The following is a 13,403-nucleotide window of genomic DNA, read 5'->3' on the forward strand; positions in this document are numbered from 1 at the left end:
AGACACTCCCTAGAAACTGCAAGTTTCTGCAGTTTGTTCTGGTGCCCAGCAAGAGACCAAAGGGAGGCACTCAGTCTGCTGCTGGTCTAAGAACATGGCCTGGGCCCAGAGGGTGTTAGAAATGAGCCAGCTGACCCTGCAATTGTGCAGTGACTGTCATCTCCCTGCCTTTCCTCTGCAGGAAGCGAAACAAGAGGAGGAAGAGAGACTTGTTCTGGAGAGCAACCCATTAGAATGGACAGTCACAGATGTGGTGAGGTTCATCAAGCTGACAGACTGTGCACCCTTGGCCAAGATATTTCAGGAACAGGTACGGTGGCTTGCTCTGCACTTAGGCTGTTTTGCATGATGATTCTCTGGATTTTTTATGAATCTCCCTTTCCTACTTGGCTTTCTTGTGATTGCCCAAGAGGGAGTTGATGTGCAAGTGCTGTTGACACCTGAGTGAGGGGGACTTCTCTGGCTTGCTTGGCAATGTGACAGACCAGCTCTGTATGAAACCCCCACTGAGAGCCTCCAACCGGTTAAGGATGAAGGAGCCTTGTTCCTGCTCCTTGCTAGCCTTCATGACACTGTCGCAGGGATTGGTGTGTCTCTGTTAGGCTTTTGTGATATTTTCAAGATGGGATGGGACCAGGAGAGGATGGGGGATTGAATATGGCTACACCTGTGATTTGCACCAACCCCGGAATGGAAGTGGAAGTCCCAATCTTCTATTTGGCCTTCTAGGATTCCTCATTGTTGGAGGGATTCAGGCGCTTCGTTGCCACCTAACTAGGTTGGAAGCCAGGGCTGTCTGCTGGACGGTGGCTGGCCTGAATAGGGCTGGCACAGATTGCTCTGAGGTGTTTGGCTGTAGTGGAGCCACTGGTGTCTAAAAGATTTGGTTCTTACTAGCTTACCTGTAGGTTGGACCTGTGTCTAGAGAGAGCAGGGTTTGTAGAGGTGGAGTAGTTTTATCAGTGCCCAAAGACTGGTCAGACTGCCAGCTATTTCAGCTCCAAGCCTGGGCATATGAGGCACACAAATTAACAACACGAACAGTGGCCATAGAACTCAATGCCCCGACACTGACGCAGGTCCCAGTGTCCCCCACTGATCTATCTTTTTGCCAACATTCAGAATTTACCTGATTTGTTGATAGATGATATCTATTGTTTGTTTGTTTTGCCACACTTAACGGAGGAAATAGGATAACTGTGTCTTTCTCCTAAAAATACTTTTAAACCTGTGGCATTGTAATGGATCAGTGCCATCATGGTTGGTACAATACACAATGTAATGAAATTTATGTAATAAAGCAGCTGAAGTTACTATAATGAGCTAAGATATAAGATACATGATAATGGGATAAGAGGGAGGAGAGGGATTTTATTTATATTTCCTCTAAAATTAATATGAAAACATATTTCTCCTCTCTACACAGATGCAACTTTACATCTTTCTTCACTTACCATGTAAAAAAAAAGTCCCATGTTTATTCCCAGGGCTCTTGCTATGTTCTAAAAGCTCAACTTACTGAAATTTGTTGCAAAACTCCATTATGTACAATATCTGTCTTTGAAGACTTTGTGCTAAAAATATATTTTTGAAGTAATGAAGGTATATTATTCAGTCTTGTATAAACTGTACAAACCAGTACTCTAAAATGGATGTATTTCAAGTGGTAATAAATCAGGGGAAGGAACAAGGTTTGTGATTTCCCATGTGCTAAGGGAACTTCCTAGTTCTAGTGTCTCCCAAGTCAGTATAGTAGTCACTGTGAAAAGTAAAGGTAATGCAGCCCTCACCTTACCTCCCAGCACAGTCATTCTTTAACGATTCAGAGGTCTCCTGTGTCCTGGGGTGAAGTGGCTCCTCCGAGTAACCTCTAGACACCGATAGGGATGAGTGAAGGCCAGAGGCCAAGGTCAACTGCTAGCTTTCTAATGTTCATTGCATTTCCTCTCTGGGCAACACTACGAAGCAAACAGGAAGCAGCTCAGTGAGAGCTGAAGAACGTGGGCAATGATATGGTGGTTCATCATAATTCGCAAACAGGAAAAAAAATTGTCAGAAATGGTTGAGTTTATTGATGAGCCACATCTCCTACTTGAAAATAAAAACAAGTGGTGGGTATTTGATGCAACAGTTTAGGTACTTGCTTGGGATGCTCATATACTGTATCAGAATTCCTAGTATCAAATTCTGGCTCTAGTTTACTGCCAGTACACATCCATGGAGGCAGTAAGTAATGGCTTAAGTATTTGGTTTCTTGCCATCCACATCGGAAACCCAGCTTAAGTTCCCAGATGGATCTTAGCTTTCATCTGGCTCCATCCTAGTTGCTAAGAATGGTTAGGGAGTGAACCAGCAGACAGAAGATTAGTGTGTGTGTGTGTGTGTTGTCTGCCTTTCAAATGAAATGAGAATAATTGAGTAAAATTTCATAAATAAATAAATGAGGTGTTGGGTTGAAATTCTGTTTAAAGCATTTTTCCAGTCTAGTGTTTATTGATATGCTGCAAAAACATTGTATCCCCATCCATGACTGATGCTAATAATGCAAACCTTAATATGCTAATGTGCATCTCTTGGTTGAAGTGTTTGTTTAGCAAAATGGATCCAGTGGTGCCTGTTAGGTACCTTGTGTCCAAAATGTGAATATGCGATTTGGAACCTTATATCAGACTGACTTTTTAAAAAATTTAATTTGTTTCTAGGCTAAAATACTGAATTTTAGCTTAAAAACATTTTTTTTTCAATTGAGACAAAACAGAGAAAAGATTTTCTCACTTCTGCACTCCAAGTTAGGTACAGGAACTCAAGACCATATGTACTGAGCAGGGTTATCAGGCTTGTGTTTTATGCACGGAAGGAAGCAAAGCTGATTTGGGGAGAAGGCGGGAATGCTGCTTGTACTAAGTCTTCCTTTCTTGTATATCTAAGCCCAGTTGGTAACAATATTGCAGACCTTGTCATGACTTCACATATTCTGATTTCTAAAATATGCCATGCTATTGGTGCATTACTACTGGTCAGATCAATCTGACCTCCCTCTAGGTGCCTCCTAAATTCAGGGTAAGCTTGATCCTTCCTGCTACTCATTTCTCCTTTTAGAGAGAAAAATAGGTAGGCTTTAATTGTTAACAGTCTTATACCTATTTAATTCTGCATTTCACATTGGGCAATTTCACCTGTCATAATAAAGAAAGCCTTGCCTGCGGGACTGTCTGGGCGTGCACAAGCACTTGGATCCTTCTCTGTGCCATAAGACCTCTAATTACTAACTTGCACTAATTTGTTCTCTCATCATTGAGCCCAAAAGCCACAGTCCTGGGCTGAGAGTCCTCTACTGGGGCCACTGCAGGCGTTCTCTGAGCTTGGAGAAGACCTGGAAGGAACCTCTAGGCTTTATTCAGCAGTGTGAGAGTGAGATCACAGAGCACAGAGTCATGCTAGCTGTGTGCATACGTGCCTCTAGATGTTGGAAAATCAGAGATGGTTATGATCACTAGGAGCATTTGTAAAATATTATAAACTTCTCATGACTAACATATACTTTTTATTTCTCATATGTCATGACAACTGCTTAAAATCTATATTCTCTAATTTTATGCAGCAAACATGTACATTATGCAGTAAAATTCATACATCACAAAACTAATGGGAAAATCACCTATTCATTCACCTTTTTTGAGTCAGTCAGTTCCATATGTGGTAAGCAGACTGTCCAAGTTAATAATTGGTTTTAAGTTTACAGTTTCAGGGTAGCTCATGAGTTTAGGTCAAATGCATACTGTTCCTTCCACTTGTAAACTTGGACCAATATACTCCCATGAAAGAGCTCTTCAATTCTCAACTGAACTTGCTATCAAAATCAGATGAATTTTGCCATTTGCTAAGTGTAACTTCCATATTGCTTATTTATCACATTTTATGTCTTTGACATTAGTAACCATGTAGAGTGAAACTAGATATAGCCTATCTTTGACATGACCATTCTGAATTCTATATGAGCACATTTATAAAATTAAGTCAGTTGTGATGCCTAGTATGTCATCTGTGTAATCCCTGGGGAAAAAAAGTAATAGTCACTTCAGAACAAAACAGAGACATCATTGGGGAGGGATAGTAAGGTGGAATTTCTCCCTTGATCCTCCACATTGACACCGTCCTGCCTGTTTATCCCAAACTTGCTCTCACTTCCCCATCTCTTTCTACTATCCTGCTCACTCCTAGGTACGGTGGGTGTAGCTTGCAAAGTCTGCAGCATGAGTGGGCAGGTAGAGCTGGGCGGGGCTGCCAGGACACCATGCCAGTGTCCCTGCAGGTTTCCCACTGTCCTTCCATAGCAGCGTCAGCCTAACAGATGGTAACCCCGGTGGCTTTTGGCAGGTGGAGACCTGATTGTGTCATTGGTAGCATGGTGTTCTCAAAATAGTAAGACCTAGGGTTTCTATTTCACTTCTCACTTGAGGAGTACAGAAAATGAATTGAGAACCCAAAGGTGGCAGCCACAAACCTTTAGGTGGCTCAGAGGTGGACAAGCTGCATTTTAACTGCATTGTCCTTAGGGTCTCCAGTGAATTTACAGATAGAAAACAAGGTGAAAAGTCCTTATAATGGGTCAAGTTATTTTCACATGGCACCCATCCTCTGGTCTGTACTGTCCTATTGATAGGCATCTCCTTGCAGACAAAGCTCACTTCCTTAAGTTCCAAATGTTCAAGGGCCTCCACATGGGATATGATAGGACCCAGGAGAATAGGGACCAAACAGCTCCTCAAGGGAAGGAGTAAAAGGTGTGAACTGCATGTGTTTCTATTTCACATGGTCCCCAATGGACACTGACACCAAGGAATGTAAACTCTCTCTCTCTTACCACCCACATACCCACTGAACCCTCAGAACGGAGACGCCTTTGAAACGTCAAGGCTCTTACCTTCCTGCTGGCTGAGCAGGAAGAAGTCTGTCTGCAAGGCAGTCTCCCATTGAGTTGCCTTTTTGGAGAAGTCTGAAGGCAGGAAGAGAGGCTTCTAGGCTGGGGCAGGCAGGGGAGCCTGTTGTGGTATGGTCTGGGCACCCATTTCAGGGCCCCTGGTCATGACATAGTTTTCTGTAACTGGAATGTCTGATCACCTGAATACCTTTTGTAAATGAAAAATGAAAATGAAAACTAATGCAGTGGGTCTGGGTAGATGGTATGTACTTGCTTTTGCTGCTGTTTTTGTTGTTAACCTTCCTTTCAACAATGCCATTCTAAATTCTTTAGTGAACACGTTTTTAACCTTGCTCGGTTAGTTGGCTTTTGACGGGCATAGCCCTACCAGGTAAATAGGCTGGTGCTACTGAGCCTAGTCTGCTTTGCAGTTCCCAGCCATGGTTTCTGAAAGAGAGACCTCAAATGTATGTATGGTAATAAAGTTTTCCACTCTGCCATCACCAGTTGGAGGAGGTATGGGAACGTACCCTGGTGCTTCTGGTGGAATTATCTTTGCTTTAGATGTTGCATCCAGGTTTCCCACCCTTGCCCTCTTCTTTCTTGCCCTTCAGCAACCATTGTTTGAGCACACATTTCTTGACCCTTGTTCTGCCTGTGTTAGAATGAGTCCCTCTGACAATCAGTGTTGTTTCAGTCTGGAAAGGACTGGTCATTCTGAGAAAGCTCTGATGTGTCTCTAGCTGATTGTGAGAATTCTCATTTCTCTAAGAATTAGGAGTAAGCTCTGTCAGCAAGGGGCTTTGTTCAAAGCAGGCTAAACGCAAAGCAGAGGAGAGATCCCTCAATTTTAGATGCTCACACACCACAAGGTATGGTGGGCAACGCAATTGGCAAAGACGCGGACTGGAATGAACAGTGGTAACAGAGCAAAGGTGAAGTTGTAATTTAAGCATAGAAATCAAGAAGACACAGTGATGAACTAGGTCACTGAAGAGGATGCCTTGCGGAGGTCCTCTTGAGTCCAACAAAAGTGGGTGAAGGGCCTGCAGATTGTAGAGAATTAAGTGGGTTAAATCTGAGGCTCCTGGAGCAGGTACCTGTGAGGATGGGGATTCGGGGGTAACTACAGCAGCAGGGCCACGGAAGGCATGGCCGATGGAGATGACAACACAGGCTCGAGTACTGCATCTTCCTAGAAAATGTCAGCAGGTTTCAGTCCCCGGAGAAGGGATCAAGTCTCTATTGTGCCTTTGTATAAAATAACCCAGGCAGGTCTAGCATACAATCTCAGGATCTGACTTTACTTCAAGTTGTGTTCTGTATCTTCTGTGCATTCAGAAGATACCTGCATGCCTGTTGTATGCAGGACACTGTACCAGAAACTGGTAGGTACATTCTTGGATGGCTCACAGTCATGGTTTACCCCTTCAGTGCAGTGAGAACTTGACAGTAGTGGTTACTCTGGTTGAGCCTGTATAACTCACTGTAGGATCAGTTACCTGGCATATTTCAACAGACATGTAGTTAATGTTTCAGAATAGTTGAACTTTCAAACTGATGGAAACTGAGTGAGCAGGAGTGCAACTGAGGTCCTGTAGCATCCCAGGAAAGTGATGTTGGCTTCAAAGCTGTGTGACTACAGTGTTCCAATCAGGGTCTGCAATACCAGCTCTGTCCTACAGGGGGAAGAAGCCCTGGCATCCTTTAGGAAAGACTGGATGAGAACATACCTTCTTTGGGAAATCTTGAATGAATTCTCACCACTAGATAAATGAGGTTTTGTTTTTGAGTATGAAGTGGCACTTTAAAAGTAAGTCAGTGGGGGTGGGGAGAATCCAAGTACCTATGAAACTGTGTCACATAATACAATGTAATTAATGAATTAAAAAAAAAAAGTAAGTCGATGGGAAAAAGGAACTGAAAGACAAGTTGGGAAGTGGGTGAGTGGCGCACTGGGGCTAAGTCACTGTCTTGCAGTTCAGCATCCCAGGATAGTTTGGGTCCTGGCTGTTGTTCCAGTCCAGCTTGGAAAGTCAATGGAAGATGGCCCAAGTGCTTGCATCCCCGTCACCCAGATAGGAGACCAGGATGATGTTCCAAGCTTCTGGATGCAGCCTTATGTACACCTGGATCTTGTAGCCATTTGAGGGTATGGACGAGCAAATGGAAGATCTCTGTCTCTCTTTGAGTACCCACCCCCCCCACTGGCTTGCTCTATCAAATATACAGAATAAGTTTATTTGTTTACAAAAAAAATTTAGGAGGAGGTGTTTAGCTTTGTAGTTAAGATAGCTGTATTCCACATTAAGATAGCTGACTCCAGCTTCCTGCCACTGTAGATCTTGTTTGGGAGGCAGCACTGATGAGTAGTTGGGTTTCCATCCCTCACCTGGGAGACCTAGGTTGATTTACCTCACTACCTGTCTCTCCCCAGCCCAAGCCCCTCTGTTGCGGGCCTTGAGGGCCCCAGTTAGTGGGGGTGTCTGTCTTTGCAAATCCATCTCTCTGCCATGCAAATAAATAAGCATTTTAAATCCATGCATAGGTTTTTTTAAATAATATGCATTTTATGTGAAATTTTGAGGACCCTGCATATAGACAGCTTGCTATTAATGGTTACATTCCTCATTTATTCCATTTAAAATACACATAAAAAATGAGGACTCTTGGGACCTGAGCGCACTGACTTGGCTCACATGGTGTTTCCCATATACCAATATTTACTTGTCTGAATATTTTGTGAATAAGTGAAAACAACCTTCAAAGCCTAGATTTTGAGTTAGAGAGGAATTCCTCATCTTCCTACCTCCTTAGCCACAGTGAGTCAAAAGGACAAGGAAGTTTAAAGCATTTGAGGAAGAAAACCAGTGAGAAAATCTTCTGAGATGTGGATGCATTACAGTGTTTTCATTAAGAAGTGGTTTGTGAAGGTAGATGCCAAAGGGCATCCATAGCCTCTGTGACTATGGAGAGTGCTAATGAAGTGCTCTGGTGGGGATGCCACTGCCCAAGCTAGAAGTACCTTCCCTGCTTCTCCCTGAGGGCTCGTTTCCTCAAACGTGTCCTTTGTCCCTTCCAGAGGTGGATATTCTTGTGCATTTTATGTGTATTGTGTTCTTGTTCATTCCCATTTTTATATCATTTGTGAAATGCCTACTTATGCCTTTTGCTTCCTCTTTTATAGGTTGTCATTCTTTTGTAGATTTGTCAGTGTTCCTTGTGTATACCAGATACTGCCACCATTGGCGCTAGTGACATATGGAGCAGTTTCTTTTCTCCCAGTTAGGAGTCAGTTTATACATTTTATAGTGCTCTTTGATAAATCTACCTGAAAGACTCTAATTCTGGCCAATATGTCTTAAATGGCTGTTTTACAAGCTCCTCATAAATCTCCCTCCATTTAGCCTCTCATGCCTTTCCCATCCGGACTCGTAATTCATTCTAATACATTGTGGCAAATATTAACTTTCAGACATTCACATTTGATATCACTGATTTACCTCAAGTCACTTGAGTGTGATTTCTTCTTTCATACCTCAGAAGGAGCTCTAAGTTCCTTAGTGATTATCAGAACCCATGACAAGTTTCAACTTTGGCATCTCTCCATGTTGCTGGAATTCTGTGTTGTGAATAAACTACTGATGTTAGTCCTATCATCTTAGCTGAATGGTTCCCATTGGTTCCTCAGCTTAGGCATTGTCAATCTCTGGGGTTTGTGTCAGTGACCCTGTAAAATTGCATTAGTTGTTAGTCTTGTCTGAACCCCTAACTATGTATCCTTATGGTACCTCCCAGTATCATCATAGTCTCATTAGTGTTCTGCCTCCCCAAAGATTCTTGAGGTCTCCTCTGGAAGGGAATTCTTTTTTCTCAGTGTGATGTTTCACTAGGACCCACCAGAGTGCCTGGTGCTTAGTAGATGCTAAATCAATGTTTATGGAATAAATAAAGGAGCTGCGTCTTCCCTTTCAATGTGTGACATGCATCAATTTGCTACCCTCCCTGAGACTGTGGAGAAAGTGTTAAAGGAATAATACTTCAGAGATTTTCGTGTGTATGTGATTGTAGTTGAATCTCTATGTTCATGGATAGCCTTTCTGACCAAGTATAACTGTTGAGAATTGAGGTATAACTTTCATTCCAAAGTTCAGTATCAGAAAATCATTATTCTAGTTCCAATGCTGTCTCTAACTAATTGTACTATCTGAAAATACCTCACTTTCCAGGTGTTAATTTCCATCTCAAAAATAGGCTTTCCTCTCCTAAAATAAGTTTCAGTTGTATTCTGTCATATTCTGTTGATGTCATTCAGCATAATAGTTAAGCCACCTGCACCACAGCTTCAGAACATTACCCTCCAACCCTCTTATAATGTGTTTCTGTGAGGTCCCATAATACTTAGGAGATCTGATGCTTATAGGCTCACAGCTTTTCTTTCCATTTCATACACCGTGTGGATATTCGGCCCTGAGAATGGACTGGGCTAACAGGCACCAGAGTAGGAGGTTCCCCTTGTTTCACTTTATGATTTTGAGCCCCAAATACTCGTTATGTCCAATCTATGCCTGATGCAGTTAGCCTTATCAGTATTACCTGAAAACAAAGTAAACTATCAAAAGCACTGTAAAAAGCTGGGAAGTGATACAAATAATCATGGGGACCCAGCACAGTAGCCTAGTGGTTAAAGTCCTCGCCTTGCTTGCAACAGGAACCCATATGGGCACCAATTCGTGTCTTGGCTGCTCCACTTCCCATCCAGCTCCCTGCTTGGGGCCTAGTAATGTAGTTGAGGATGGTCCAAAGCCTTGTGACCCTGCACGCACTTGGGAGACCTGAAGGAGGATCCTGGCTCCAGCCATTAAGGCCATTTGGGGAGTGAACCAGCAGATCGAAGATCTTTCTGTATCTCCTTCTCTCTGTAAACCTGCCTTTCCAATAAAAATAAACAAATCTTTAAATATATATGTCATAAAATAATATTGACCATATCTCTAGTTTATCTCCAATTTTCAGTGTGCATGTAAGACTAGACCTCAGTTGACTTCATGGCTCAGTAAGGTCACGTTTGTGTCTTATTGGCATGGCTTATAGCTGCATACATCATAGCTAGGGCTTATCAATAAGTAAAAATAACAAATTGCACTGCACTTGCCTGGATAATTCTTAGATTAATGCTTAATCTTTATTGTTGCCATACTGACTAGGGAATATTGTAGCTTTGGAATCTGATCTGATAATGAATTTTGCTTGTGTAACATTTGTCATCTCAGTGCTATACATCTTACTGTTTTGCTTTAGGTACATTCAAGATAGCTTAATAAACCATTCATTAAGAAATAAACTCCTATGTGAAATGTATGAACAAGCAATGTCTGAAACACACTAGTGCTGTGGCTTCGCTTTTGAGTCCTTGTGGCAATGGTGGAACTTTCCTGTGGGAGGCATAAATTCTGGTTCCACTTACACTGTCGTTCTCCCATTTACTTTTGCCATTGCTGTGAACCTACAGTCTTCTGGGGGCCTTGGTTACTCCCTCTAAAAGATGGTCTTGGTCTTCCCAGAGAGCATTCTGGCTCAACTGTATCAGTCAGATGACAAACTGGTACAGGGCCAGATATGTCCAATGAACTGATCTTAGGTCTGGGGAGGAGTTTTGACAGTCCTCTTCCTAAAGCCAATTCAACTTAATCATTTAGAAAGTCTTTTCATAATTAAGGGCTGAAAAAGCAGAGTAGGGGAGCAGAGCTGAGTACCAGCAGTACCTCCTCTGGGTGATGCAAGCAGGTAGATGGAGGGGTCTGTGTGTGTGTGTTTTCCTCCAGGGAAAACCATGCTGTGTAGTTGGCATATCTGTCTTTAGCATCTTCTCACCCCTCCTGTTGGTGAAATGTCAGACCTTGGCAGAGAAGTGGGAGAGCTGCTTCTTTTAGGCAACAACCCTATTCTTGTGCCTCATTCCATTGCACGAGAGCACAGGAGGGAGCTGCCTGGTGGGGCTGGGCCGGGGGAGGGAGTGGTGTTATTTCCTGGCTTGGACTGACAACCTTGAAAAACAATTCCTGCAGCAGGTCACATGTTCCAAGGTTTGTACTCAAGGGGGTAGGTGTGTGAATTTGAGAGTAGCCAGAATATTCCCAGCACAAAGATTCAGTTAACAGAGAGTTTGGACAGTCATAAAGCCAAGTTGGTGTTACCAGCATTGTTCTAAATTAGATCATACCAGAGCAGCATCTGTACATATTTGACCCACAGTGAAACCTTATGGGACACATGCATTCCCAGGGTGCACATGGCCCCTTCTCTAACCTGCCTTTGTTTTCCTACAGGACATCGATGGCCAGGCGCTCCTGCTGCTGACTCTCCCAACGGTGCAGGAGTGCATGGAACTGAAGTTGGGACCCGCTATCAAACTGTGCCATCAAATCGAGAGAGTTAAAGTAGCTTTCTACGCGCAATATGCCAACTGACTCTCTGTCTAGGGAGGTGGCCCATGACCTGTGTATGGCAGTGTTTGTGAAGGTTTTCAGGACTGAAACTCCCACCACCACCACCACCACCCCTCCTAGCCGCCCAGGAGCTGTGAAATGCCGCTTAGATAAATATCACCAAAAGCCAGGACTTCCTTCATCCACCAGCTTATAGAATATGTTCATGTTTTTAAAGCACACCGGAGTCTCACCGCAGAAGCTTCTGGAGCATGTGAATTTGGATTCTGAGTTGGACTCAGTAGTGATATGGGGAGCTTCATTGTATAGCTATATCTTTGCCTTTATCCACCCCAAGTCAGGCAGCTTTCTTTACAAGGTTTCCTAAACTGAGCCCCACATTCTTTGAAAACCAAGGGGGCTGCAGGTCACAGCTTTTCTATTATGACCAAGGATACCTTGCTGGTAGTTTTTGCTATCATCATTCTCAGGCACATTTATAGGTACACCTTTCTTATCAGCACGCGTGTGACTGTAGGTTTGCGCTACATGCTGTCACTGCAACTTGATCTTGTGGCGGCAGCTCCTTTCTTAAACACAACCCGGTGGTGTTTCAGGCTGTCATGGTCCAAAGACATGCCAAATCTTCATCGTCTGTCAGAGGTGCCTTTCCAGAAGGCTGGGCAGTGAAGGAAGGTTGCTTTTCATTGCCATCACGTGATTTGCGTGTTGGGAGCCTAGTACCTGTGGAGAGACAATGCTATTCACAGTCTTACCTGCAAGCCTGGATGTTTCAACTTTCTAAATTAATTGCTGCAGCAAGTGACTCTTTGAGAGACATGTTCAATTACACATGGAAGGGAAAGTTTCATTTCAGAGCACAAGAATGGGAAGAGATTTGGGAACAAGTGGATCATCATAGCAGCATCCTTCCATTCAGTTCCGCCTTGTCCCACCACATATAATACAGTGGACATGGAGAGGAGGTGAAGGTGCCTGGCATGGAGAGTTGGATCTGCCACCTCTCACCCCATCTCGGCTAATGGCTGACTCTGTGGTCTCTCATTCTGTGAGGAAAAAGTCCAGATGGGCTGAAGTGAGAAAAAGAAGGAAGAAGAGTTAAGGAGTATACAGCAACTGCCCTGCATCTCACCCTGCCTGTGAGGTTGCTTTGAAAGGTCTCTTGGGGTAGTTTTGCGACATCAGCTAAGTCATTTTCAGACAAAATTCATAGTTCAAGAATTGACTGAACTTCTGCATCAAGCACTTCATCTGGGGATTCTCACGAGTGGCCTCAGTATGCTTGTTGAAATCAAGAGGGACTGCTCGGTTGAATGACACAGTTGCTTAAATGACTTTGTGAATGCTAAGCAAGCAAAGTAACCTTCACGCTGTTGAGGAGCAGGTGGGTCCTCAGAGCCCACCTTCTGTTGCCCTTGACCACAATGATCCTGATGGTTTTCTCTGGCTGGAGTCTCTACAGTTCCTGCCACGTGACGTGCTGGGCTTGTCGGCTGTTTCTCTCCCCTGGGACATGAAAAGACTTGCTGATTTCTTATCCTCACTTTTCCTAACATGCCACATTAGCTGCAGATAAGAATGGAAAGGGAGCATTTTGTGATCCAGCCTTTCTAGTGTTCCTGGCAGCTCTATTGTTATTAGTGATTTAGAATGGTCAAGTTTTAGCCATTTGGTGAATGGATCTGCCCGGGGACCTGTGATAGCAAGTTGTCCTGTGTGGCACCTGCCAGTTGATTCTTGGTGAGCTCACAATTGGATGCCTCTCTCCTAAGCTACAGCTCTGACCTCCTCTGAGTTTCCCACCCCTGCCTTCTCAGCCACTTGCTTTTGGGCCTTAAGAGTCCAGTCTTACGGCATTGAACTCTGTCAGACAACTGCAAAGGGTATTCATTTCAAGATCCGTGGCATATTTTTTCCCTGCACTGACTCTTCACTGTGGCCTTTTCAAGCTGAGCTGTTTCTGTTGCATTTGAAACAGGACTGAGGAAAAGTGGTGGCTACAACGTGATGTGGGACTTGCTGAGTGAATGTCA

The 13,403-nt window shown here is 43.6% G+C and overlaps 1 protein-coding gene across 6 annotated transcripts in view; it reads left to right on the plus strand.

The window, feature by feature from the left end:
- The window catches only part of SFMBT2 (Scm like with four mbt domains 2), a 218,236-nt gene extending 205,966 nt beyond the window's left edge, over positions 1–12,270 (plus strand). For all 6 annotated transcript variants that reach the window (XM_058669504.1, XM_058669503.1, XM_058669502.1 and 3 more), the window contains 2 exons: positions 182–310; positions 11,251–12,270. In XM_058669504.1, coding sequence (XP_058525487.1) covers positions 182–310; positions 11,251–11,391 — 270 coding nt within the window. In that variant the 3' untranslated portion in view covers positions 11,392–12,270. The remainder of the gene's footprint in view (positions 1–181; positions 311–11,250) is intronic.
- The last annotated feature ends 1,133 nt before the right edge of the window (positions 12,271–13,403 follow it).

Source organism: Ochotona princeps, chromosome 10 (assembly GCF_030435755.1).
Source record: "Ochotona princeps isolate mOchPri1 chromosome 10, mOchPri1.hap1, whole genome shotgun sequence".
Classification (NCBI taxonomy): Eukaryota; Metazoa; Chordata; class Mammalia; order Lagomorpha; family Ochotonidae; genus Ochotona; species Ochotona princeps.